This window comes from Hyperolius riggenbachi, chromosome 9, assembly GCF_040937935.1.
Source record: "Hyperolius riggenbachi isolate aHypRig1 chromosome 9, aHypRig1.pri, whole genome shotgun sequence".
NCBI lineage: Eukaryota > Metazoa > Chordata > Amphibia > Anura > Hyperoliidae > Hyperolius > Hyperolius riggenbachi.
The window spans coordinates 134827345-134853919 of record NC_090654.1 but is presented as its reverse complement, the minus strand read 5'-3'; the positions used below and the strand labels follow the sequence as shown (position 1 = coordinate 134853919).

General features: G+C 45.6%; 1 protein-coding gene across 1 annotated transcript in view; it reads left to right on the top strand.

Annotated features, from left to right (window-relative positions):
- Positions 1-26051, top strand: part of PEX19 (peroxisomal biogenesis factor 19) — a 75085-nt gene extending 49034 nt beyond the window's left edge. The window contains exons 5-8 of the mRNA XM_068253552.1: positions 7224-7385; positions 12829-12993; positions 18556-18600; positions 25434-26051. Coding sequence (XP_068109653.1) covers positions 7224-7385; positions 12829-12993; positions 18556-18600; positions 25434-25514 — 453 coding nt within the window. The 3' untranslated portion in view covers positions 25515-26051. The remainder of the gene's footprint in view (positions 1-7223; positions 7386-12828; positions 12994-18555; positions 18601-25433) is intronic.
- Positions 26052-26575: the final 524 nt, after the last annotated feature.

Below are 26575 nucleotides of genomic sequence, written 5' to 3'. Positions count from 1 at the left end.
AATCAGATACCTAAAGAGAGGGAAACCTCAGGATCCTATTGAGGCTTCCCTCGGTAGTCTACTGTCCCCGTCGCTGAGCGTGGCCTCCACAAAGATTAGTGCTAAGGCATTGTCGCTAATCCTATCCTGGCTGCATGGTTCCTCATCCACATTTATGGCCGCGCAGTAGAAGCTTGAGATTCTAATGCGCGGCCATGAATGGAAAAGTAGCCGTGCGGCCACGATGTGAAGTGGGGCCGCACTCGGTAATGGGGGGCTTCCGACAACCGAGGGAAGCCTTAATAGGATCCTGAGGTTCCTCTCTTCGTGGTAAGTATCTATATTTGAACCCAAGCTTTGGCTCTGGTTCGGTTTAAAGTCTATATGCATGATATGGTTCGGGTGGCTGGAAAATAAGTATAAAGCCTGATATACACTTTCAATTATGATTGGACAGTCACTGACCAATTTTACCACCTCTATTTAGTATGGGGGCTTACCTACACAATCTACTCATAGTATTCAACATCTTTTGACCCTCATACTACATGGAGATGTTAAAATTTGTCAGTGATTGGCCAGTCATAATTATAAGTGTGTACCAGGCTTTATAGTCCTTGTAGTTGGACAGCACTGACTAGATTATTACTGGTGAAAAGGTTTGATGCACAGTTTAAACTGTTGTCACCCGCAACAATGTTCATGGATCGTTTTGGGCAGTTACAGCATCAGCACCGTACAGACACACTGCTCATCTCCTGGCTGCGCAATGTGGTTTGCTTTATGTAGAAGGGCACACAGTGCAAAAAGGCAGAGTGCGGTGATCTGAACCCTTCTGTTAGATCACTGAAGAGGAGGTTTGCAATGTTGGGTTACATCTGTAAATACTTTAGCTTTTATATCTGAAATAATCAGGAAAAATCATTTTGGCCATGGAAAGTAAAAACATATGTACATTGCTTTAAGCAATATACATACCTTTTAACATTCTAAGTGTGTGTTTCTGGTTAATTTTGTCCTGTAGTCATATGTCTGTATTATCTTCTACACTCAAAACACAGGCAACTATTTGTAGCAAAATTGTAGAGCTGATGTCTTATTCTTTGTGTATGGTGGGGAGCTTCCTCCTCCCTCTTGTCCCCCATAGAATAATGCATGCAGCTTGGCTAAGCTAAGCTGCACTAACTGTCAAAGGACTGCCAACAGAAATGATCACAAGCAAGCCTTTAAGTAGGTTTTGTCAAGTGTTTGTAGTACATTGCATGTAACGTTTTGCATTCTGCTCTAGTCATAGTGCAGTAAAACTTTACAGTGATATGTGAGGTTAAACAGGGCGCTCTACAGTGCAGTTTCACCAGTAAAATGCCTTTGTACTTAAAGAGAACCCGAGGTGGGTTTGAAGAATATTATCTGCATACAGAGGATGGATCTGCCTATACAGCCCAGCCTCTGTTGCTATCCCAAACCACCCTAAGGTCCCCCTGCACTCTGCAATCCCTCATAAATCACAGCCACGCTGCTGACAAACAGCTTGTCAGAGCTGGCTTTGTTTATCTCTATAGTGTCAGTCTGCTGCTCTCCCCGCCTCCTGCAGAACTCCGGTCCCCGCCTGCATCCCTTCCCTCCCTGCTGATTGGAGGGAAGGGACAGGGGCAGGGACCGGAGCTATGCAGGAGGCGGGGGAGCAGCTGAGACTGACACTACAGATGTAAACACAGCCTCACAGCACGGCTGTGATTTATGAGGGATTGCAGAGTGCAGGGGAACCTTAGTGGGGTTTGGGATAGCAACAGAGGCTGGGCTGTATAGGCAGATCCAGCCTCTGTATGCAGATAACATTCTTTAAACACACCTCGGGTTCTCTTTAAACCATAAAATTTAAACATGTAAAAGTCCCAAAGAGTCCATATGCAACTGTTTCCAGGCTCTTAAAGGCTACACAGAGTGCAGAAAATCTTCCTGTGACATACAGTAACCAGTATATGCTCACCAGATGTTAAGCTGCCCTGTCAGGATCAGCTAATAGCGTTTCTGGCCCAGCCAGTGGTCAAGATCTCCTAGGTGCATTCTGCTTCCTCTTTGTGTCCTCAAACCATGGAAGCATAAAACAGAAAAGCACTAAAATAGTGTGATACTGTTTGATAACAATATGGCTATGTTGCTCATCAAAGAGCCAGTGCTCCGAGATGTTATAAAAACACCACGTGCTCCTTCACCATATACTCAATGAAGCCTCTCACCAAATGTCATGGCTGACCCAGCACAGACCAGCAATCACACTTCACAGATAATGTCAACGATCCTCCTCCAGCATCAGTGTCCCTAAGACCCAAACAGGGACCAGCATAGTGTAAAACCGTTTTTTTATTGAAAAAAAATTAAAAAAAAGAAGTGCATTTACAAAAGTCCAGTATAAATGCGCATATAAAATTTCCTTAAGCTCGTCTGGCGTCCCTCGCTCCTTAGGCTCCGCTTAACTAGTTTCGTTCTATGACTCATCAGGGAAATTGCATTATGTGTACCCAACATGATGTCCTACAATATTATTATCCTCTATTGTGCGTGGCTGAGGGAAGCCTTTCAGGAATCCCCCCCCCCCCCCCCCCCCTAAAAATCCTGGGTTTGCCCCTGGATCAGGGGATATAGCGTCCTCTCGCTCTGATTGGCCCGAGCCCCTGATAAGTCATAGAACGAAACTAGTTAAGCGGAGCCTAAGGAGCGAGGGACGCCAGACGAGCCCAAGGAAATTTTATATGCGCATTTATACTGGACTTTTGTAAATGCACCTCCTTTTTTAATTTTTTGTTGCAAAAAAAAAACGGTTTTACACTATGCTGGTCCCTGTTTGAGTCTTAGGGACACTGATGCTGGAGGAGGATCGTTGACATTATCTGTGAAGTGTGATTGCTGGTCTGTGCTGGGTCAGCCATGACATTTGGTGAGAGGCTTCATTGAGTATATGGTGAAGGAGCACGTGGTGTTTTATAACATCTGGGACTGGGAGCACTGGTGCTTTGATGAGCAACATAGCCATATTGTTATCAAACAGTATCACACTATTTTAGTGCTTTTCTGTTTTATGCTTCCATGGTTTGAGGACACAAAGAGGAAGCAGAATGCACCTAGGAGATCTTGACCACTGGCTGTGCCAGAAACGTTATTAGCTGATCCTGACAGGGCAGCTTAACATCTGGTGAGCATATACTGGTTACTGTATGTCACAGGAAGATTTTCTGCACTCTGTGTAGCCTTTAAGAGCCTGGAAACCGTTGCATATGGACTTTTTTGGACTATATGTTTAAATTTTATGGTTTAAGTACAAAGGCATTTTCCTGGTGAAACTGCACTGTAGAGCGCCCTGTTTAACCTCACATATTTCTATTTAAAGTGACACACACTTAAATACAGGAGCGATCCAGATAGACAGTAGTCGCATATATATTTTATTGTTCAGATAGTTGATTGAGGAGCGCACATTATAGGTTATATTGTTGGAAGACTTTACAGTGGCTTGCAAAAGTATTCGGCCCCCTTGAGGATTTTCCACATTTTGTCACATTACTGCCACAAACATGAATCAATTTTATTGGAATTCCATGTGAAAGACCGATACAAAGTGGTGTACACGTGAGAAGTAAAACGAAAATCATACATGATTCCAGACATTTTTTAAAAATAAACTGCAAAGTGGGGTGTGCGTAATTATTCAGCCCCCTGAGTCGATACTTAGTAGAACCACCTTTTGCTGCAATTACAGCTGCCATTCTTTTAGGGTATGTCTCTACCAGCTTTGCACATCTAGAGACTGAAATCCTTGCCCATTCGTCTTTGCAAAACCACTCCAGCTCAGTCAGATTAGATGGACAGCGTTTGTGAATAGCAGTTTTTAGATCTTGCCACAGATTCTCAATTGGATTTAGATCTGGATTTTGACTGGGCCATTCTAACACATGGATATGTTTTGTTTTAAATCATTCCATTGTTGCCCTGGCTTTATGTTTAGGGTGGTTGTCCTGCTGGAAGGTGAACCTCTGCTCCAGTCTCAAGTCTTTTGCAGTCTCCAAGAGGTTTTCTACCAAGATTGCCCTGTATTTGGCTCCATACATCTTCCCATCAACTCTGTCCAGCTTCCCTGTCCCTGCTTAAGATATGCACCCTCAGAGCATGATGCTGCCACCACCATATTTGACAGTGGGGATGGTGTATTAAGAGTGATGTGCAGTGTTAGTTTTCTGCCACACTTAGCATTTTGGCCAAAAAGTTCCATTTTGGTCTCATCTGACCAAAGCACCTTCTTCCACATGCTTGTTGTGTCCCCCACATGGCTTGTGGCAAACTGCAAATGGGACTTCTTAAGCTTTTCTGTTAACAATGGCTTTCTTCTTGCCACTCTTCCATAAAGTCCAACTTTGTGCATTGCACGACTAATAGTTGTTCTATGGACAGATTCCCCCACCTGAGCTGTAGAACGCTGCAGCTCGTCCAGAGTCACTATGGGCCTCTTGACAGCATTTCTGATCAGCGCTCTCCTTGTTCGGCCTGTGAGTTTAGGTGGACGGCCTAGTCTTGATAGGTTTACAGTTGTGCCATACTCCTTCCATTTCTGAATGATCGCTTGAACAGTGCTCCGTGGGATGTTCAAGGCTTTGGAAATCTTTTTGTAGCCTAAGTGTAACGATTTGTGTCAGCAATCGTCAGAATTCTGATTATTAGGTGATCTGCAGTATCACCTATAAGGCAGAAATATACCGGATTATAAGGTGAGCTGCAGAATCACCTATAATGCTGGTATATCAGAAACTGATGTAAAAACAAATACTGATGGTGTTTGGTGCAACAGTAATACTGATAGAGCTGTACCTCACCAGAGGAGCTGGTGGCTACTATCAGTGAGAGCCTCTCACCAGAGACAAGGGGCCTCTGGTGAGAGTAGAGAAGTCAGACAGATCAGGTTTGGCAACAGACAGACAGATGTAGTACAGAATCGGAAGGCAGAGTCAGGAAAATATGATCAGGCAGGGTTGGCAACGAGATCAGATGTGCAAAGGTACAGAATCACTTAGCAAGAGAGTAGTCAGAACAAGCCAGAGTCGTATACAAATAATAACAGTAAGAGCAATGCTAAAGATAATCAAACAATTCCTATCTTGTGTGAAATCCCCGGTTTCCTCCCGGATCAAAGCACACCGGAACTATCTAAGGGTCTGAGCGCTAACCCGAAGTATTGGCAACAGCAGACAAGTTGCGAGTGGCATGCCAAGGCTTATGAAGCAGAGGGAGACCCTCCAGGCACGCCCCCAGCGATCAACCAATGGGGAGGGCCGAGCGGCCCCTCTGACGTCAGCCGACCAGCCGGTCAGCTGACGTGCCTCCTCCCTGCATAAAGGTCCTGTCTACGCGCGCGCAATAGGGCAACCCTATGTGCAACTGACAGTTCCGTCCTCGGCATGCTAGACACCTGAGGCCCGGAAACTCTGCTGGTATGAGCGCTGGAGGCAGCTGCGGTGGTTGCGCTGTTCACCGCAGCTGCCTTTCCACATATGTTACCCTAAGCCTGCTTTAAATTACGCACACCCCACTTTGCAGTTATTGATTTGTAAAAAATGTTTGGAATCATGTATGATTTTCGTTCCACCTCTCATGTGTACACCACTTTGTATTTGGTCTTTCACGTGGAATTCCAATAAAATTGATTCATGTTTGTGGCAGTAATGTGACAAAATGTGGAAAATCCTCAAGGGGGCCGAATACTTTTGCAAGCCACTGTATATGGTACATACACCCCATATAGTGCAAGCTCTACTAAGAAATTGTCTGAAGTCCTTTTCTTGTTTAAAGAGTTGAAGGATACTTTAGCGCTCATATATTTTGAAAACGTCACAACTACGTAGTGCGCATGCGCAAAGTGATCCGGACCATGGGCGTGCAACCAAGGACTCGCAGCACCGGTGCACTGCTCGCCGACCTGGCCAACCAGGAAGTAGCTTTGGTGGGGCCTTTAGAAGGTAATTGAGGGGAGCAGTTGGCATGAGGACTGACTACTACACATGCCTTCCTGTTTTTTAAAATTTAGGAGCGCTAAGGTGTCTTTTTAAGAGGTAAAAAAAAAAAACTTGCGTTATCTATGCAAAAGAGCTTGTGGAACAGTTTGTGAAATCAGCCCGGCTTCCTGAAAAATAAATAGAATCCAAAAGCCTGCTATCAGTCAGCTGAAAAGCAGAATAAAGAGTCATTACTTCAGTATCTTTCTCAGCTAATCAAAGCAAAGTGGGGATTCTAAACCGTAACCGTTATAGTCTGATTCAATATAAAAATGAAAGCATTAAACTGAGAATACGAATGTGAAACTCATTTCTTTGTTACTAATGTTTTACCTGTCATTGGTAGTACACATACAATTAATTATCTCATATGTTCACACTTTAATATCTGTACAGGTAGTCCCCGGTTAACGAAGGAGATGGGGACTGTAGGTCTGTTCTTAACCTTAATCTGTCCATAGGTCGAAACACTGTGCCATCTCTGTCCCCTGTACCTCCTCTATGCCAACCTGTGCTTCCAGTGCCACCCTCTGTCCTACCACTTGTGTCACCTCTGTCCCCCTGTTGACTCAGTGTACTGCAACAAAATGTAATTTTGCTGGTTTAAAAAACATTTTTTTTTTCTTTGAATCTTCTAAAATACATTTTTTCAAACTACAAGGTCTTCTTGAAAAAAAAAATTCCACTTGTTTCCACAGAATCAAATTTCACTGTTTCAGCCTTCCATATTGTTGTTTGTAAGTTGAGGACTACCTGTATTATCTTGTATTGTATTTACCAACTGCTCATTGGGATCCTGCCCATTGATGACATTTGTTTGTTCACTTTCACTTGATAAACACTTCTCTATAGTCCATTTTTTATTTTTATTTTTTTTCCTTTGTTGTAAGTGGATTTAGTCTATTATTGTTTTATCAAAACTCTGTAAGAAGATGTAAGAGCATCTCTGGCAGGTGCTTTCCCATCTCACCTATGTCCACAGTTACAAAAAGTTTGAGCTTTATGTAATGGATACCACACAAAAAACACCAATGGAAATTAGTAAGTAAAGTGAATGCCAGGAAAGCAATTGGAACTGTTTTACGCTTGGGTTGTGCCCACTAAGGGAACCTTAAATGCAGATTTTCATGTTTAACCAGAGAGTTTAACAATTCATAGCCCACTGTGACACAGATCAATCTGATTTGACGTTTTCATTTGCAGAACTCTAGCATGTCGGAAGAAGAGTTGGCTCGAGCAATGGAGGGTCTGGGGATGGAAGATGGTGAAGGGGAAGGAAACATCTTGCCATTTATGCAGAATATCATGCAGAGCCTCCTCTCCAAGGAAGTGTTGTATCCATCTCTCAAAGAAATTACAGACAAGGTGAACCAGCATGTCAACTTTAAAAGCCTGGATATACTTATGTGATCCCTTAGGGCCCTTTCACACAGGGGCCGTGTGGTAAACTGCGGTGGGGTGCGGTATTTAACGAATGAAAGTCTATGGGGTAGTTCACACTCCCTGTAGCTGTATCCGTTGTGATACACTGCGCCGGAAATGCCCTATTTAATGTGCATCCATACCTATGTTACCGTGCAGCTTCTGCATTGGCCCGAAGCAATGTAAGTCTATTGTAACGCGCGTGTGTATCCCCCCCAAACAAACCTGCTGCAGTTTTTAGTGTTGCACATGCGCAGCAGGTTTTTTTTTTTTTTTTTTTTTAAGCAATAGGCTTCCGCACACGTCATGGATTGTCCAACAGTGAGCAGTAATAACGCAGTAATCCTCGAGGGCCTGTTTTTGGCAGCATGGTGGACACACCGCCAATCTGCAGTGTGAAGCCAGCCTCCGGGTATAATACATACATAAACTGTAGGTAAAACACACAACATACTGTACATTGTCTTTTACAAACTACATTATAGCATTTTACCATGTTCAGGTTTATAGAAGTGATTGGCAATGTTCTAACTAATCTGAACAGTGTGCTGCTAAGCAACCATGAGCTACATAGAAGCCAACGCAGTGGATGGGTGTCAGGACACCCTGGAAAGAAGACTAAACAAAAATCGGGAGCCCAAATGGTGTAGTATGTCAGGAACACTGAAAACAATATAATGATAAAAGGGCTACACATAAAGGTGAAAGGTGGGTTGCTGGGGGCAACTGACCACCGTAAGAAGGTGGAGATACTGAACCTGTCTGCGCTCGGGGTGTCCCAGACTGGGACTGGTGGTGGTCGCTTCTTCTTTAAAAGACAATAACTGCTTCCATCGTGGGCCAGCGCCAATCTCCTAGAGGGGGTCCCTATGCTAACAGTGGATGCATTCACAATCTAAACATATAATGTGTATCCATGACTGGACACATGTCTGATATAGGATAAAAAAAACCTGAAGTCACCCACAGAGCCATGTGTCCCTAATCTTGCAAGGTGCAGTCTGACATCAGGGGGAAACCAGGAGATTGGCCTTTATGCCGGCATAGGGGATCAATCCACATGCCTGTTGGATATGTGGCACCAACAATTTTGTTTATTTTGGGATGCTGTGTTAGCTGCTGGCTATATTTATTTGAGTTTTGAGCCAAGGTTCCTTTAAATTTTGCTCTGTGTATTCGTCGTGCGCAGGCACAGTAAATAGAGAGCCTCTTGCTGTACCTGCACAGTACGCGTTTGATGATAACACTTACGACGATACGCGCGGCAAGGGCCCTGCAGGCGCAGTGGACCGCAGACCGAACCGAAAGTAAGCCGCAGCGGGGGAACGGAGGATCGGTTTGGCATGCCGCGGGCACAGGACGGCTGTAGGGGGGATGGACGGCTGCAGATAAAGCTGAGGATCTATCTGGTTAGAGGTAAAAATGTCCTCTTCAAGCCATTAGAACTACTGTAATACTCAAAATCTCTGTAGTAAAAAAAGTCCTATTTGACAAGCTTTTTGTTTGACAAGCTTTTTATATGTATAGAGGTACTCTGTGATGGAATAGTGTGCTTTCAGAGGCTTCCCACTAGTGAGGTAAGTATATAACGTTTACTTTATAAGCAACTTCAGTTTTCTTAAAGGGGAACTTCAGCCTAAACAAACATACTGTCATCAAGTTACATTAGTTATGTTAATTAAAATAGATAGGTAATATAATCTCTTACCCACCCTGTTTTAAAAGAACAGGCAAATGTATGTGATTCATGGGGGCTGCCATCTTTGTCATGGGGGCAGCCATCTTTTTGGTTGAAAGGAGGTGACAAGGAGCAGGAGACAGTTCCAACTATCCTGTGTCCTGATTACCCCTCCCAGCTGCACACGCTAGGCTTCTAATGTTAAATTCAAAATGTAAAAAAAAAAAAAAAAATTGCACCAAAACAGCAGAACGAGAACAACAAAATCAGAAATCCCATCATGCTTTGCACAGCATCAGGGGAAAAAAGCCCGGGCAGTTTTCTTCTGTGCTGCTAAAAATGAGGCTTCTATAAGAGAAACAAATTCTGATGCTGTGAAACTGTTAGAGAAACACAAAGCCTTTTCAGTGCTGCTGAGTCAATTTTTAGTCCAAAGGTTCACTTTAAATACTGAAGTATCAGCAGTCTCGGGCATCTTAAAGGAGTCAAGCAGCTACTTGCAAACAACCCCCCCTGCTTTACTTACCCGGGGCTTCCTCCAGCTCACAGGTCCCCGCCGGTGCAGAGGTCGACCTCGAGGTACTCCTTTATTGCGCCTGCATGAACACCGCTGTCAGTCAAGACCACATTGTCTGCAGTGTACTGCGCAGGTGTAGTAGTTCTGCGCCTTCGCAGTACACTGCGGACAATGTGGGCTTGATTGACAGTGGTGCTCGCGCAGGCGCAGTAGAGGAGGTCAGCCTCTGCATCGGGGAAGAACCCGGGCTGGCGGCTGCGAGCTGGAGGAAGCCCTGGGTAAGTAAAGCAAGGGGGTGGGGGGAGTATTTGCTTGATGACTCCTTTAACCACTTAACGACCGCCTAACGCCGATAGGCGCATTGCCACTATTGGACCTTTTTGAGCTTGCACTCCTTGCCTGATGAAGCAGGTTATACCTGCGAAACGCGTTGCGGAGTGCCAAAATAAATTGTTGTTTGCGATTTGACCAATCTCGATTGTCCATTATTTCAGGAGGTAAGTCCACCTGTACTCCTCCTTTTTAGTTGTTTTTAGCTCATTTTAACCTGCCTGGCGCCTCTGTCCAAATTTGCACAATATATAGTCCACCTTGGGTGGAGGGGACTCTCCCCTTCTTTCTATCTACAGAGAGCAACTTCTTAAACCTGAGTGGGGTCAGGTTCTAATGCTCCCCACCTGCATTTCAAGTGGTTGCCTATGTGGTAACCCGTGTTTGTGAGTATATCCACATCTGTTAATTATTTTGCCAACAATTGTTAGACTTACTGCACTATATTGGGCTCTCGGTTTTTCTTTTTGTTTCAAGTGCTTCAAAATACAAGGCTATCGCTGCCATTTTCTCACCTTACAAAAATAAGCTGGTAGCTGTTCTCCCTCCTCAGTGTTTACAAGTGCTGAAAATCTCTCTCTTTAGGGCGCTGCGCGGTCAGGCTTTCAGTAGCCTTCGCGTCGCGTTCCGATGCGGTCGCGTTTTTCCTTCCCCTAGGGCAGGGGTCTGCAACCCGCGGCTCCAGAGCCGCATGCGGCTCTTTTTCACCTTTGCCGCGGCTCCTAGGCCGCGGCTCTGGTAGTGTATGTCAGTGGCTGCGGCACGCGTGTGACGTGTGCTGCCGCTGGCCGGCAGCCTATCAGAGAGGCCGCCGGACCGATGCAGTGCAGGGCTTTGGGCGGCCATTTTCCCATAGCCCTGCAGTGTAATGCAGGCAGGACGTGACGTCGGGAAGGAAGAGGATCGTGGGAGTTGCGCGCCACAAGGAGGTCGGGACCGGAGGTCGGGACAGGAGGAGATCGTGACAGGAGGTCTTCTGACTAGGTGAGTAAATGGGTTTTTCTTTTCATATCTGCTGAAGGATTGTGCATATTGGGGTCAGATCTGCTGAAGGATTGTGCATATTGGGGTCAGATCTGCTGAAGGATTGTGCATATTGGGGTCAGATCTGCTGAAGGATTGTGCATATTGGGGTCATATCTGCTAACGATTTGTGCATATTGGGGTCATATCTGCTAACGATTTGTGCATATTGGAGTCATATCTACTAACAATTTGTGCATATTGGGGTCATATCTGCTAACGATTTGTGCATATTGGGGTCATATCTGATCCTGTATATAGCATTAAAGTGGATCCGAGATGAACTTTTACTCATTGCATAATTGTGTTCCTTACATATAGTTTATAGGGCATTCCTCAAGCCAAATACTTGTTTTGTTTTGTTTTAATACCCTAATTTCCTATAAACTAAATAAGCCACACCCACAGCTTCTCCAGAGTGCCTTGGCGCTTGCAAGGGATTGTGGGATTTCAGTCTGGGCAGGTGAAAAAGGTGTTACTAGCTATAGATTTCAGAGGCAGAGTGCAGATACAGATCAGTTGCCTGTGTAATGGAGGAGATAAGAGTGGAGTTTTCACAGAATATGCAGATTAGCATGCCTAGATACAGATAAGCTTGCCTGTGTGTGTGATTGTGTAATAGTGACAAGCAGAAAACATGTCTGCTCCCATTGTATCACAGGAAAAAATATTAATATACTGTTGAATCTGTTTGAAGATAGATTTGCTGTGTAAACTATCTAAACTTTAGATAAGATATATAGACAAGTCACTTGTTTTATTTAGTTTTTCATCTCGGATCCGCTTTAAGGTAAGAAACAATATATGCAGTGTTAGATTTGTTTTATAATGGTTTTGCGGCTCCCAGTTTTTTTCTCTTTTCGGAAACGGGTCCAAGTGGCTCTTTATGTCTTAAAGGTTGCAGACCCCTGCCCTAGGGGCAGCTCGAACGCTAGCGAAAATCGGGACCCGATCGCCGCGATCATGTAAACGCGCGCAAAAGCTCGGTGTAAACGCTCCCATTCACTTGAATGGGAGCGTTTACCGCGACGTTCCAAACGCTTGCGTTAAACGCTCCGCAAGCGTCCGTCTGAACCAGCCCTTACAGGGACTGTACATAGACTATATACAACTGTTGACGTAGTTGGAACTGGTTTAAAATAATGCACAAAGAAACAGCGTGTACTGTATACTGTGACCAGCTTATACTGTATAATAATACGTATGATACGTAATTGGATTGCCATAAGTGTAGAGGCACGATGTAATGTAGTTCAATATTTATTTTGTCTTAAAGATCAGATCTAAAAAGCACCCTATATAGGCTTTCTCAGTTCTTTATAAAGCAAATAACTAAACCTTTGGCTGGAGTTCTGCTTAGAAAATATCTAACACAAAACAAATTGACACAAAAAATTAAGGATATTAATCTGCTACAAAGGATTCTTAGCAATGCTGCTTTTCTGTATCTGATAACTCATATGTGTCAGCGGGGTTGCTTATGGAGTCAGGGATCCCCTTTTCACTTAGTCTCTTCCACTTGAAAATACTTCCAACAGCCATTACTTTACCGCAGTAAAGTAATTGCTGTTTAAAGTCTGGTCAGGTGGAAAAGACCAAGAAAAGAGAAGGATCCCTGTCCTGGTCAGGATGCGGTTAACAAGAGGTTATGTATTGAAACCGGACAGCTTGAGCATTTTATTTATATACAAAGTAAATTCTTTTATTTTTCTGCCACTACATACATGAATGTAGTGGTAGCAGTATGTAAAAAAAAAAATGTCCCTATAGTGTTCATTTTAGTTTTTCATTATGAAAGTCCACCGTCCTTCTTAGATCTGTCTTCTTCTCCCGTGCAGTACCCAGACTGGCTGCAGGCACATCGGGAGACTCTGGCCGCAGAGGAGTATCAGAAATATCAGGAGCAGCACAACCTCATGAGCCGGATCTGCCAGAAGTTTGAGATGGAGCAGCCGGGAGAGGAGGCAGCCCGCTTTGAGGCGGTCATGGACCTTATGCAGCAGGTGAGAAGCCGTGCCACCAGCACATTTTTTGTGCATGCTGCTAAACAATTCATAGTTACATAGTTAATCACTTGATGACCCAGCCTTTACCCCCCCCCCCCCCCTCCTTAAGGACCAGCGCTGATTTCGCTGATCTGTGCTGGGTGGGCTCTGCAGCCCCCAGCACAGATCAAACACCAGGCAGAGCGACCAGATCCGCCCCCTTTTTTTCCCCACTAGGGGGATGATGTGCTGGGGGGGGGGGGGGGGTTCTGATCGCTCCTGCCTGCGTGTGGCTGGCGGGGGGGCACCTCAAAGCCCCCTCCACCGCAGGATTCCACCTCTCCCTCTCCTCCCTCCCTTCCCCGGAGATCGGAGGCTGCACAGGAACTGATCTGTCCTGTGCAGCCTCTAACAGGCTCCTGCCTGTCATGTGACAGCGATCCCCGGCCACTGATCGGCCGGGGATCGCTGATCTAGTACAACGCTGCTACTGTTAGCAGCGTTGTACAAATGTAAACAACGCGGATTATTTCCGCTTGTGTTTACATTTAGCCTGCGAGCCGCGATCGGCGGCCCGCAGGCTATTCACGGAGCCCCCACCGTGAATTGACAGGAAGCAGACGCTCGCGCGAGCGGCTGTTTCCTGATTAATCAGCCTGCAGCCGGCGACGCAGATCTGCGTCGCTGGTCCTGCAGCTGTCACTTTGCCAACGCGCGTTATGAGTGCGCGGTCGGCAAGTGGTTAATTGGGTTGAAAAAAGACTTGCGTTCAACGAGTTCAAAGTACAACACCAGCCTGCTCCCTCGTATTTCCCTGTTGATCCAGAGGAAGGCGAAAAACCCTTAGGCCTCTTGCACACTGCAAGTGATTCCGATTCAGATTCCGCTTTTTAATCAGTTTTTACATCCAATTCAGATTCCGATTTGCAGTGTGCAGGGAGCAGACTGCAAATCGGAATCTGAATCGGATGTAAAAACTGATTAAAAAGCGGAATCTGAATCGGACATTCACTGGCCATTTTTGCGTTGTACTCCGATCCAGCGAAAAGTACCCGTTTTTTACATTTCAGTGTGAACTGAGCCAAACAAGGTTTTTTTGCAATGGTCTGTTGTTTAATTCCAGAGGGGTGTGTGTGTGTGTGTGTGTGTGTGTGTGTGTGTGTGTGTGTGTGTGTGTGTGTGTGTGTGTGTGTGTGTGTGTGTGTGTGTGTGTGTGTGTGTGTGTGTGTGTGTGTGTGTGTGTGTGTGTGTGTGTGTGTGTGTGTGTGTGTGTGTGTGTGTGTGTGTGTGTGTGTGTGTGTGTGTGTGTGTGTGTGTGTGTGTGTGTGTGTGTGTGTGTGTGTGTGTGTGTGTGTGTGTGTGTGTGTGAGATTTGTAAATGTTTATTTTTAGACACTATTTGAAGACACACCGGTCTCATTCCTTATTACCCCAAAATTGTTAGTGTACTCAGTATATGAGCTGATGCCTTCGGAAAAAGAGAATAGAACCATTCAAATAAACTTGGTTATACTGGCTAGAATATTGGTGTAAAAAATGTAATTTGGTGGTTGCTATGGGCTACCACCTTCGTTCAGCACCATATCACAGGAACTGAGATAACTTGACATTCGTCGCAGCAGCAGGCACGGAGGAAAATCAGACTTCTTCTAACTTATGGAGTTTATTTGGCAATATAGGTATACAGCAGAAATGCAGTCATATGTCTTTAAGGGTGCCTCAGCAAAGCAGGAATCTCAAGTTCATTTTGCATTTCATGGCGTCTTGAACCAATCTTAGCGAAGGGTTCAGGTTCATCTTAAAGAGACACTGAAGTCTCAAGAAAAACATCTTTTTATTTAAAAAATGTGTTTAATATGCTAGCCCTACCTAAACCGCCGCATTCCAGCTGCTGTAATCTAAATTCCCCCCCCCCCAACTCCCACCTCCCTTTCCCCCACAAAATCCACGACTTCCTTGGTCGTGGATTTTGCTGCTATAGGAGGCAGAGCCATGAGCCGCAGCTCTGCCTCCTTGCGCGTCAGTCAGCCGCGTATCTCCGCCATCTCCGCCTCTCCCCCGCCCCTCTCAGTAAATGGAAGACTGAGAGGGGCAGTGGAGAGGCGGCGATCTGGGCTGATAGACACGCTGAGAGGCAGAGCTGCGGCTCATAACTCTGCCTCTCATAGAAGCGCTGCCCGGATTGCCCCCCAGGGAGTTTGGGGGAATTTAGTGAGATTACAGCGGCGGGAATACGGCGATTAAGGTAGGGCAAAGCTATTAAACACATTTTTTTTAAAATAAAAAGATGTTTTTCTTGAGACTTCAGAGTCTCTTTAAAAACAGTCTGTTACCTCACCCTAAGACCGTAGCATATATACAAGTGTAGTGAAGCAGTAGTAAGAGCAGGAAGTTGAAAGTCGTTTCAAGTGGCTAGCAGTGCCCACTCTCGGCCAGGCGGCCTCTTATAAACCAGACCGCCAATGGATAACTCTGGATCCCACCCCTGGGGGGTGAAGTCCACTGTCTATTACGTGCTAGGCCTGTAATTGGCGGGCCTGAGTCTGTGATGTCATAAACAGCACAATCATTACTACGCACGCACTGGAAAATCCCATTTCCCAGTGATCTGTTCCCTAATTCTAAAGAAAGTATTGTTTACTGTATACTGGACATTGTCTACCTTGTTACCTCCTGGATGCCACCACATCTTAAATTTTTCTGCTAAAACCTTCAGCATGGTGCTTCTAGAAGTGTCTCTTAACCCTCCTGGCGGTATAAAAAATTCCGCCAGGAGGCAGCGCAGCAGTTTTTTTTTTTTGTTTTTGTTTTTTCTTATATCATGTAGCGAGCCCAGGGCTCGCTACATGATAGCCGCTGCTTAGCGGCATCCCCCCGGTTCAAAGAACGGGATTTCCTGGAGGGCTTCCCCCGTCGCCATGGCGACGGGGCGGGATGACTTCACCGACGTCGGGACGTCATTAGGAGTCCCGAACCACACCTCAGCGCTGCCTGGCACTGATTGGCCAGGCAGCGCACGGGGTCGGGGGGGGGGGGGGGGGGCGCGGCGCGACGGATAGCGGCGATCGAGCGCGGGGCGGTGGCGATCGGTGTGCTGACGCAGCTAGCAAAGACGGGACGTCAGAGGGAATCCCGATCCAGCCCTCAGCGCTGCCTGGCACTAATTGGCAAGGCTGCGCAAGGGCTCTGGAGGGGGGCGGCACGGCGGGTAGCGGCGAATCGGCGGCGATCGAGATATGCACGCAGCTAGCAAAGTGATAGCTGCGTGCAATAAAAAAAAATTGAGAAAATCGGCCCAGCGGGGCCTGAGAAATCCTCCTGCGCAGGTTACCCCGAGCTGAGCTCGGGATAACCTGCAAGGAGGTTAATGTTAATAAGGGTTATGCACTGCAAGACTCTAACACCGAAATTCTTACAATAGGTACAGTGGTCACCTAAATCTTGGCCTCTAATTGGCCCATCTTGCTCTCCCTTGATAAACTCACCCTTAACCTTCCTGGCGTTCTTATTCCCGCGGCCAAACGTTTTTTTTGTGCATTTTTTTTTTTAATCATGTAGCTAGCCTAGCGCTAGCTACATGATTCCCCCCTCCCTGCGGCGTACCTCCCACCCCTCCGCCGCCGGCGCAAAGACCCGTCCGGAAATCCTGTTCTGAACGGGATTTCCTTCAGGGCTTCCCCCGTCGCCATGGCGATGAACGGAGCGATGTCGTGACGTCACAGGGAGACCCGATCCACCCCTCAGCGCTGCCTGGCACTGATTGGCCAGGCAGCGCACGGGGTCTGGGGGGGGGGGCGCATGTATCGCGGCGGATCGGGTAGGACACTCAGCAAGCAAAGTGCTTGCTGTGTGTTTAAAAAAAAAAATTATTCAAATCGGCCCAGCAGGGCCTGAACGGTGACATCCGGCATCTCTGGACGAGCTCAGCTCGTCCAGAACGCTAGGGAGGTTAATAGCTTCTCTTGCATCTGCTGCTAAAGATGTGACAGAGGATTCCTGGTACCCTCTTGCACACTGCCTGCTTTTTGGGGAAGAAGGAAATTTTGGGTGCATGAGGCAAGTGGACAAAAAGGCGCCGCCATTGACTGTCATGTTAACCCTCCTGGCGGTAACCCCTAGCCAGGCAGCGCTGAGGGGTGGATTGGGACTCCCAATGACGTCACGACGGGAAAAGCCCTCCAGGAAATCCTGTTCTTTGAACGGGATTTCCTGATTGCAGATTGCCGGAGGCATTCGGAGCGGGTGGGGGGATGCCGCTGCACAGCGGCTATCATGTAGCGAGCCCTAGGCTCGCTACTTGATTTAAAAAAAAACAAAAAAAGTGCTGCGCTGCCCCCTGGCAGTTTTTAATAGACCGCCAGGAGGGTTAAATATCGTTTGACGAGCACCTGACGGGAAATTTGGGCACCCTGTGAATAATGTTAACAATGGACGCCGGGGAATAATAGCGTTTACAATGGGCGCTCGGTGAATAATTATGTTTACAAACATACCTACCATACAATAAAGTTTACAAAGATACCATAGTTATTTCTATCTATGTAAAGTTTCAGAACTAAAACAATATTTTCTGGAAAATACAAATACTCCTCCAATAACTATGGATTTAAAAAATATTTTTTTTAAAACCAAAAGAGGGTCTCAGGGCTAGGCACCACCCGTGGGGTGGGGGGGGGGGGTCTTAGGGTTAGGAGCTACCAGGGGGGGTCCTTGGCTCTTAGGGCTAGGCACCACCAGGGGGGTCTTGTGGTTAGGAGCTGCTAGGGGGGGGTCTTATGGTTATGCACCACCAGGGGGGGGTTTAGGGTTAGGCACCACCAGGGGGGGTCTTAGGGTTAGGCACCACAAGGGGGTCTAAAGTCTCATCTACACGAGGCGATGTGACATATCAATCGAGCCGCTGAGGCGGCTCGATTGATAAGATCCGTCAGGTCGGATTTCGCCACCGCCGATTCTCTGCTCGTTCCCCACAAGGGGACAATGGCAGGGAATCGAGCGGAAAATAAGCGGCGCCAGCGGGGACGAGCGGGGGATCGAATCCGACGCACGCGCGGGGACACGGCGGGCACGCACGGGGATGCGGAAGAGGCGATCCGGCGGCTAATCGAGCCGCCGGATCGCTTCGTGTAGACGGGGCTTTAGGGATAGGTAGAGGGAGGGTTCTGTGTGAGAGTAGAGTTAGGTTTAGTTGTAGTACAATGTTGGTAATATTGTTTTACTACAGTTATTACGAATGTACTTATCTTTATATTGTTATAAACTATATTTTCAGATTTTATTACATGAAGAAACGATAAAAGGTTATACACAATATTCTACAATTATAAGGATTATACATATATTATCATTTTCCGTGTTCTAAACAATATTTTTGGACTTTTATTACAAGAAGAAACCATAAAATATTGTTGACAATATCCTTAAATTTCGGCTAAACCACGGACCCTTTTTTCCCGACGCCCTTTTTTTGATGTACGTACGTTGAGGAACATACATGTTTTTTTCTATTTAGAAGCATTATGAAGAATAGGTTCAGACACTGTTTTCAGGTTATTGTTTTTAACTTCTCTTTTTGTGCAGCTTCAAGAACTAGGACACCCACCTAAGGAACTGGCTGGAGATTCTGTAAGTATTTGAGTATTTCTGGTAGCACAGTGAATAGAATTGTACTTCCTTGGTCTGTATCAAAGAGGTGCTTTCCTTTGCTTTCCATAAGTAAATTCTTATCTGGAGTTGGGTTGCTGCAAGCAGTACAGATCTGTTTCTTTAGTATCAGGCTAGCAGCACCCTGCTAAATATTGCATGAGTGGATTGGAGGCATACATAGTTCATCTGTTTTCTTTAAATTGAAAGTCAAGGCAAAACATTTTAAGGGATGCTATATTAGAAAAAAAATACTACATCTTCCCCTTGTGATTTCGCTGCACATTGCTGCATTTTGTAAGATACTCTGTACTCCATTTATGAAGGTTGGATCTTTAGTCAGTGAAATATCCATCACTGTGATACGTGTGAAGTGCCATCACAGATTGCCACTTACTACTTACCACCGGTTTGTCTGAGGGAGGGTTCACACTATGGAATGGAAATTGCATGCAGTATGTGATATTATACTGCAGGCAGCAAGTTTTTGTTTGTTTGGTTAAGATACTTAACAAAATTACTTGGCCATTACATAATATACATCATATAATACACTGAAATGTATGCAATGAAAAGAGTGATTACATGAGATGCCTCTCTCCCTGCAATTAATACACAGACTGAAGAGCTTCATGTAACTTTAGTTTGATGCCTTTATACAACCTCTCCTTAGAGGTCAGTGAAGTGTGTCAGGCTAAGGAAGGAAAGGCATGGAAATAAAGTCCTGTCAGTGGCATGAACTGAACTTCAGTCTGGGTGTTAATGTCTGTAATTATGCTGGGTACACACTGAGATTTTGTGGTTGATTTACTGTCAGATCAATTATTTCCAACATGTCTGGTTTACTTTCCGATCAATTTCCTATTAAGGTTAACGGAAATCGATCGGAAAGCAAATCGGACATGTTGGAAATAATCGATCTGACAGTAAATCGACCATAAAATCTCATAGTGTGTACCCAGCATAAGAGATGTCTATATTAGCCACTTTTTCCACTATATTTAGCACTGTTAATTGATTGAATCCCATCTCTAGGCTGACATTTAAAAATACCATGTGATAGTGTAGTGCGACTCTTAACCATCATACACATGCAAGCACCCCCCGATCGCCCCTGATCCAGCCGCTTTATACATTACCCAGCCTGGTTGCAGCGATTGCCGCAGCCTTCCCGCACAGCTCCGGTCTTCTATATGGGAAGGATTGTACATGATGTCATGCGCAGTCACGATCCTCCCCATAGAGAAGACAAGAGTTGTGCGGCGAGGCTGCTGCGATCGCTGGAACCAGGCTGGGTGATGTATTAGCGGCTGGATCGGGGGCGACTGGGCGGTGCTGGCCACCCATACTAGCTAGCCTACTGCTAGCTAAACCTTTTGCAGTCATTCAGTCTAATAGATTAATCCTGGTGGACTCCTGAGGCTAGCAAGTGGCATGCCCGACAGTGTCAGGCATACCGATCAGGAGGTTACGCATACTGCTTGCTAGGCTGCTGGTAGTGTTCTATGTATAAAAAGGAGTGCTCTATAGTGCATTGAAAGCCATTTTAATATCTGCAATAAAGAGTAATACTTACAAGATGTAAGGAAGATTCAGGCATATTTAAGAAATGGTAGGCTCCCCTCTGCCTCACGCTCTACTCCTTCATGCTCCGTGGCCAGCGGTGCAGGCATCCAGATATCCGAGGGACAAGACCCTGAACAAGCATGCAGCAGATCAGGTGATTCTGATGTTATTGTCGTAACTTCATACTTGTCTCTGGTGTGATTCAGACACTGCTGCAGCCAAATAGACCAGGCCTGCCAGGAAATTGGTATTGTTTAAAGGGAAATAAATATGGCAGCCTCCATATTCTTCTTAGTCTACTTTCAAGTAGGCCTGAACTGAGAGGTATAAGGAGGCTGCTATATTTATTTACTTTTTAAACAATACCAGTTGCCTAGAATTCCTGCTGATCTCTTTGGCTACAGTAGTGTCTGAATCGCACACCTGAAACGAGCATGCTAATCCAGTCAGACTTCAGTCTGCAAAATCTGATCTGCATGTTTGTTCAGGGTCTATGGCTAAAACATAGGTAGAGGGTCAGCAGGTCAGCCAGGCAATCTGCATTGTTTAAAAGGAAATAAATATGTGAGCCTCCATATCCCTCTCACTCCAGGTGTGCTTAAAGAGAATCTGTATTGTTAAAATCGCACAAAAGTAAACATACCAGTGCGTTAGGGGACATCTCCTATTACCCTCTGTCACAATTTCGATGCTCCTCGCCGCATTAAAAGTAGTCAAAAACAGTTTTAAAAAGTTTGTTTATAAACAAACAAAATGGCCACCAAAACAGGAAGTAGGTTGATGTACAGCATGTCCACACATAGAAAATACATCCATACACAAGCAGGCTGTATACAGCTTTCCTTTTGAATCTCAAAAGATCATTTGTGTGTTTACCTTCTGTCCCCTTCTTCTCTCATGCACTGAACATTACAGGCTTCCTGCAGACAGCTCTGCCTGTGCCTGTGTTTGTAATTCCTCAGTATGTGTCAGCCAGCTACTTTCACAGCCTAACAGAGGAGGATTTTTATCCAGCTCTCTTCTATCACTGATAAGATAGCAGAGACGCTGCTGGCTTATGTAAATAAAACACACACTGGAGTGTGCATAGAGGAACAGACCAGCATGGAAGAGTTGGCAGCCTTCCAGACACAGGCTGACAAGTCTGACAGGGGAAAGATACATTGATTTATTACAGAGACCGTGATAGTACAAAGTGCTGCAGTGAGCCAGAACAGATTAGAATAGGTTTAGGAACTTGTAGGATGGTAGAAAAAACGTTGTAATTTTTGTTAGTCACTTTAAGACACACTGGTAAGAACATGGCACTAGATTTAGGCTGGATTATGACAGGAATAAACCCAACTGGAGTACTTTAGCACTCTACTTAGCTCTTTATGTACTTTGAATCCTGTATGGAAAAAAACACTATAAAAATGTTAGTTCATACATATTTTCCTGAGGTTTTCCTGAGCTGCAGAACATAGGTGACACTGCAGACCTTCCCTGGATTTATTAAGAATAGACTAATCCTAACCCTAACATTTGTATAGCCTTCCATTAGGTGGTGGAAACAGGATCATGTAAACAGTAACAGTAGCAAGTGTTGAAAAGTCAGTGAACTCGATATACAGTACATAAATGCCAATTATGTACTGTATACATACCTGAAACGAGCATGCTAATCCAGTCAGACTTCAGTCCTTTTGGTAATGAGCCAGTATGACCCAGGTTATGTTTGCAAACCATTGTTCATAATAATCAGCAAACCTGGCCTGAAAAACCTCAGCAAATCAAACCCAAAGTATGTTTTTGGTACATATTGCCCTGCATAGGTGAATGTGTTATTTACTAACCCAATAAAAATTACTTCTTGCACTATAGGGAACAGATCTCCTATCCTAATCCCTGCCCTATTCCTCTCTTCCCACCTCTCTGCCCTGTATATAGTCAGTTGCTATTTCAGGGTTTTGACTCTGTGTCACTGAGATTTCTCCCATCTTGTGACCAGTTTTGGCCCTCTGGCAGTGCCTCTTGCTCACACAACCTGTTTACAAACTTTGCCATGAGGAATGTCACTGCTGAGAGGGCTGTCGGGAGGGAGGATGTTCTCTTATGTAACTTGTAGAAAATCTTGCTAAAGAACACACCATGTCAAACTTGGGATAGCAAAACAACCCATTGCAAGCGGGCCTTGCAATCTCCATATACACCTTTTTGTGTTAATATCAGGAGCAGAGCAAATCTAGATAGATGTTGCTCCTTTTGTCACCAAAATGAGTGAATTTTCTTTAGAGCAGGAAGATCGTCGATCTGGTGGCTAAAGGAACAATCTACTGTTGTTGCCCTATCAAAGATTGTGAGAGGGAGACACTAAAGAGTACCCACAGTAAATCAATGAATGAAAATAGCAAGGCTGTGGAGTCAAAAAAAAAAATCATTCTACTCTGACCCCTCAGTTTGATCCCTTTGACACCAACTGCAGCATGGTCTTGCAGTAGACACGCGAGGATGGCCACACACTAGCAAGGAGCCCGCAGCTCCGGCTTACTGCGCATGTGCGGGCGGGCTCATGTGGCTACTGCGCGGCCACACTGCCGGAAGAGGAGCTGCGTGGCCCCGATGTGATTGACGATGCCTCCCGTGCTCAGTGACAGGAGACTTTAGAGCAGGGAGGGAAGCCTCAACAGGATCCTGAGGCTTCCTTCTCTTTAGGTAAGTATCTCAATTTGTACATGAGCTTCGGCTCAGGTACATGTTAAATATGAGCAGCAGCAAATCAGGAAGCATCTGCATGTGATGTCATTACCCACAAGTTTGTGCATCCAAGGCTGAATTTTATTTAGGCCTGACGTCACTGAGTGGGAGTGATTTCAGCTGGATTTCCGATGACTGCAGTATTTTTTCCCTTCTGAGAACAGGGTTTTCTCTAACAAACCTGCCATCAGTTTCACTCTGGTGAGTTAATTTCTCCCTTACAGTTCCTCTTTAAAGGAAACCAGAGACATAATACAAAGATTCAATACTTACCCAGGGTAAGTATGTGCAGAAGACTCTGACTGACGCGACTTAGCCAGTTACCGGGGCTGACTGCGGCTGACCGGCAGACCGCAGGAGGACAGCGAGGGACTCGGATGTCCTTATGGGGCTGAAGGAAGCCCCGGGTAAATATTGAATCTTTGTATTATAACATCTCTGGTACACTTTCAGTGAACATGTGATTCCTTAGACCTACAGCAATCAACTGTGTTCTCTTACTGCAGAGTATGATTAGTGTTGGGCGAACACCTGGATGTTCGGGTTCGGGCCGAACAGGCCGAACATGGGCCAGATGTTCGGCATGTTCGGCCCGAACGCCGAACTCAATGGAAGTCAATGGGACCCCCGAACATGCCCATTTTGGGGGCCCTATGGGGTCGCAGGCATAAGGGGAGAGCATGCCCCGATCGCAGGGGGGGTCGGAAATTCCCCCCACCCCCTCCGCTAGCGCTCCCCCCTCTGCCTGCTTCCCCATAAAAAAAGTTTAAGGCAAGTTAAATAGTACTTGGTGGCTGGCCTGGCACTGGCACTGGCAGTGGAGTGAGGAGGAGGAGGAGTCCGAGTAGCAGAGTGACGCGTTGAGGCCGGGCAGTGGGCGGTTCAGCGGTAGTACCCTTGTGGTACTTCCGCCCTTTCTCTGACCTCACGTCCTCTACGTGATGACGCATACGAGGGTACGCGTGACGCGTACCCTCGTATGCAGAGGACGTGAGGTCAGAGAAAGGGCGGAAGTACCACAGGGGTACTACCGCTGAACCGCCCGCTGCCCGGCCTCAACGCGTCACTCTGCTACTCGGACTCCTCCTCCTCCTCACTCCACTGCCAGTGCCAGGCCAGCCACCAAGTACTATTAAACTTGCCTTAAACTTTTTTTATGGGAAAGCGGGCAGAGGGGGGAGCGCTAGCGGAGGGGGTGGGGGGAATTTCCCCCCACCCCCCCCCCCCCCCCCCCCGCAATCGGGGCATGCTCCCCCCTTATGCCTGCGACCCCATAGGGGGGCCGTATTGCGGCATGTTCGGGCGAACAGGGCCCTGTTCGGCCGAACAGGGGCCCTGTTCGGCGGCCATTCAGTAGTTCGGGGCGAACCCGAACTTAAAAGGCCGAACACCATCAGGTGTTCGGCCGAACTCGAACATCACCCGTACAGGGTGATGTTCTGCAGAACCCGAACAGTGGCGAACACTGTTTGCCCAACACTAAGTATGATGTCAAGTTTGCTTAAAATACAGTAATCGCAGTTCGTCATCAGACATTGGGTATGATTCACAGCTTTTCTTTTCTTTTTTTTTACTGGTTTTCCTCTGTTACCTTTTATCTATGTTACATTTTTAATCTACCAAAGAGCAAAAATATAATTAACCACTTAAGTACCAGCGGTCTCTGCCCCCTTAAGGACCAGAGACCGGTGGTACAATACCGACGAAAAACCAACGAATCGCCGCACATACCCGCCGCACGCTGGGATCCTCAGGACATGGACTCTGCCGTCTCTATGACGGCAGTGATGTGAGCCGTTCAGGAGCCGCTTTCATTGGCTCCTGACCGTGTCTATCAATGTAAGCCTATGGGAGTGGCTTACATTGATAGACACAGCTAAAACCTGTACATATGGATTTTTCAGATCAACTTTAAAGGATAGATATACTTAAAATATCAATATGACCCATGATCCGTAAGCGATTATTGTGCATTATGAATAGATTGGAGGGCTTCATAGCTGCCTATTCTCGTGCTTTGTCTTGACCATCAGTCTGTACATGTACACTGCTGTAGTGCTGCTGGTCTCAGGGCTTCCTTGCACCTCTTTCTTTCTGCAAATCTCACTCTGCTTATAACCTCATTACTGGCCTATTATTTCCTTGTTAGGCCCTTTGCATTGTAGAGGTTTGTACTATTTCAGATGTGTTTTTGTGGCTTTTGCATTTTAACAGTGTGTGGGCTCTTCTAGTGTCTGCATTAGATGTAGCCTTCAGCCAGCCATACACTAGACAATCGGTACAATTTGTATCCAGCATCATCATATCTGTGTTGTATAAGGGCCAACCTGAGCTATGAATGAATATTGTATCTAATCTGTTGGTTCTTTATACCACATAAATATTGGTAGGAATAGATGATTTTACAATCAGGTTTTATATTGTATGACCATCTTAACAGTTTTGTTTTTAATTGTACCATAGGTGATATTCAATTAAATTTATTTTAACTTTCTGCATTTTTCTGCTTTAAGCCTCCTGGCCTGAATTTTGACCTTGAAGGACTGAACATGAATTCCACGAATACCAGCGGCGAGCAGTGTTCAATCATGTAACCATATTCTCTTTGGACATTCGTCATGCAGCCGCCGAGTCAACCGTCATTTTGTTTTAGCTAGACTGCTCATTCTGGAGCATTTTGAGACATGGCTGGTACTTATGCATAAGAGAACACCAATGAACTTACTTAGTTTTATGTACGGTTTCTTGTTAATGTCCTCAGAGAAGCTGTATTGTACAATCAAGGCTGCCTTATTAATTGTACTAACAAAAAGACGTGAAACGGTTATTTAAACGCCTGCCCTTTGCTACAGCTTGGCAAAAAACGCAGTCCATCCCTATTACAGGATCCTAACTGCATGTAGCAGAGGCTGCACTGATTCTTCAGTCCACTTGCTGCAAGCATACCTCACTGGAGGGCATTCTTCATATGGACACTGAATTGTACAAAAAGGAAGAAGGCTCGTTCCCATAATCCTTCGTGGTACGGATTTACCATCCACTTAGTACTTACATGTTGGACTTGGAAATTATGCTATTCTGTCTTTGTTGTAACGTGGGACTGATTTGAATAAAGGCAGGTACAAAGAAAACTGGAGCAGAAGTGAATTGGTTGCCCAGAGCAATTAGTAAGATTTTGGTGTTAAATGAAACAAGGATTCTCTTGGTTGATGTGGGGTCATGTTCTCCACCTTTGCCTCATTTTTCTTTGCATTTGTATTGAGAAATTGGCTTCAGAATCTTTGAAACCTGCATATAACATACATAATGCCAGCTGTTATTGAGCTTGTTGTGTAGGCATCATTCACATATGTTTTGGACTCAGTGCCTTGGAAGTTCTGATACCTGTGGACAGTATGCAGATAGAAACATTCAAAAAGGCTCTGCCTTATCTTATTTCCCAAGACTTACTGTTTGGCCTTTGGTGGGCTTCAAAGAGAAGAGGGATATTGTAATGTTTGGAAGTAATCATGGCTGAGAATCTTCCACAACTGCCCCTCAATTGAATGCTAAGCATGAAAAAAGCAAATGCTCAGTCCAAGACAGCACTCCATCCACGCCATTTAAATTGCGCCACACACAGCCAATAAAAGGTGCAAATAGCTGCACCTGTGTC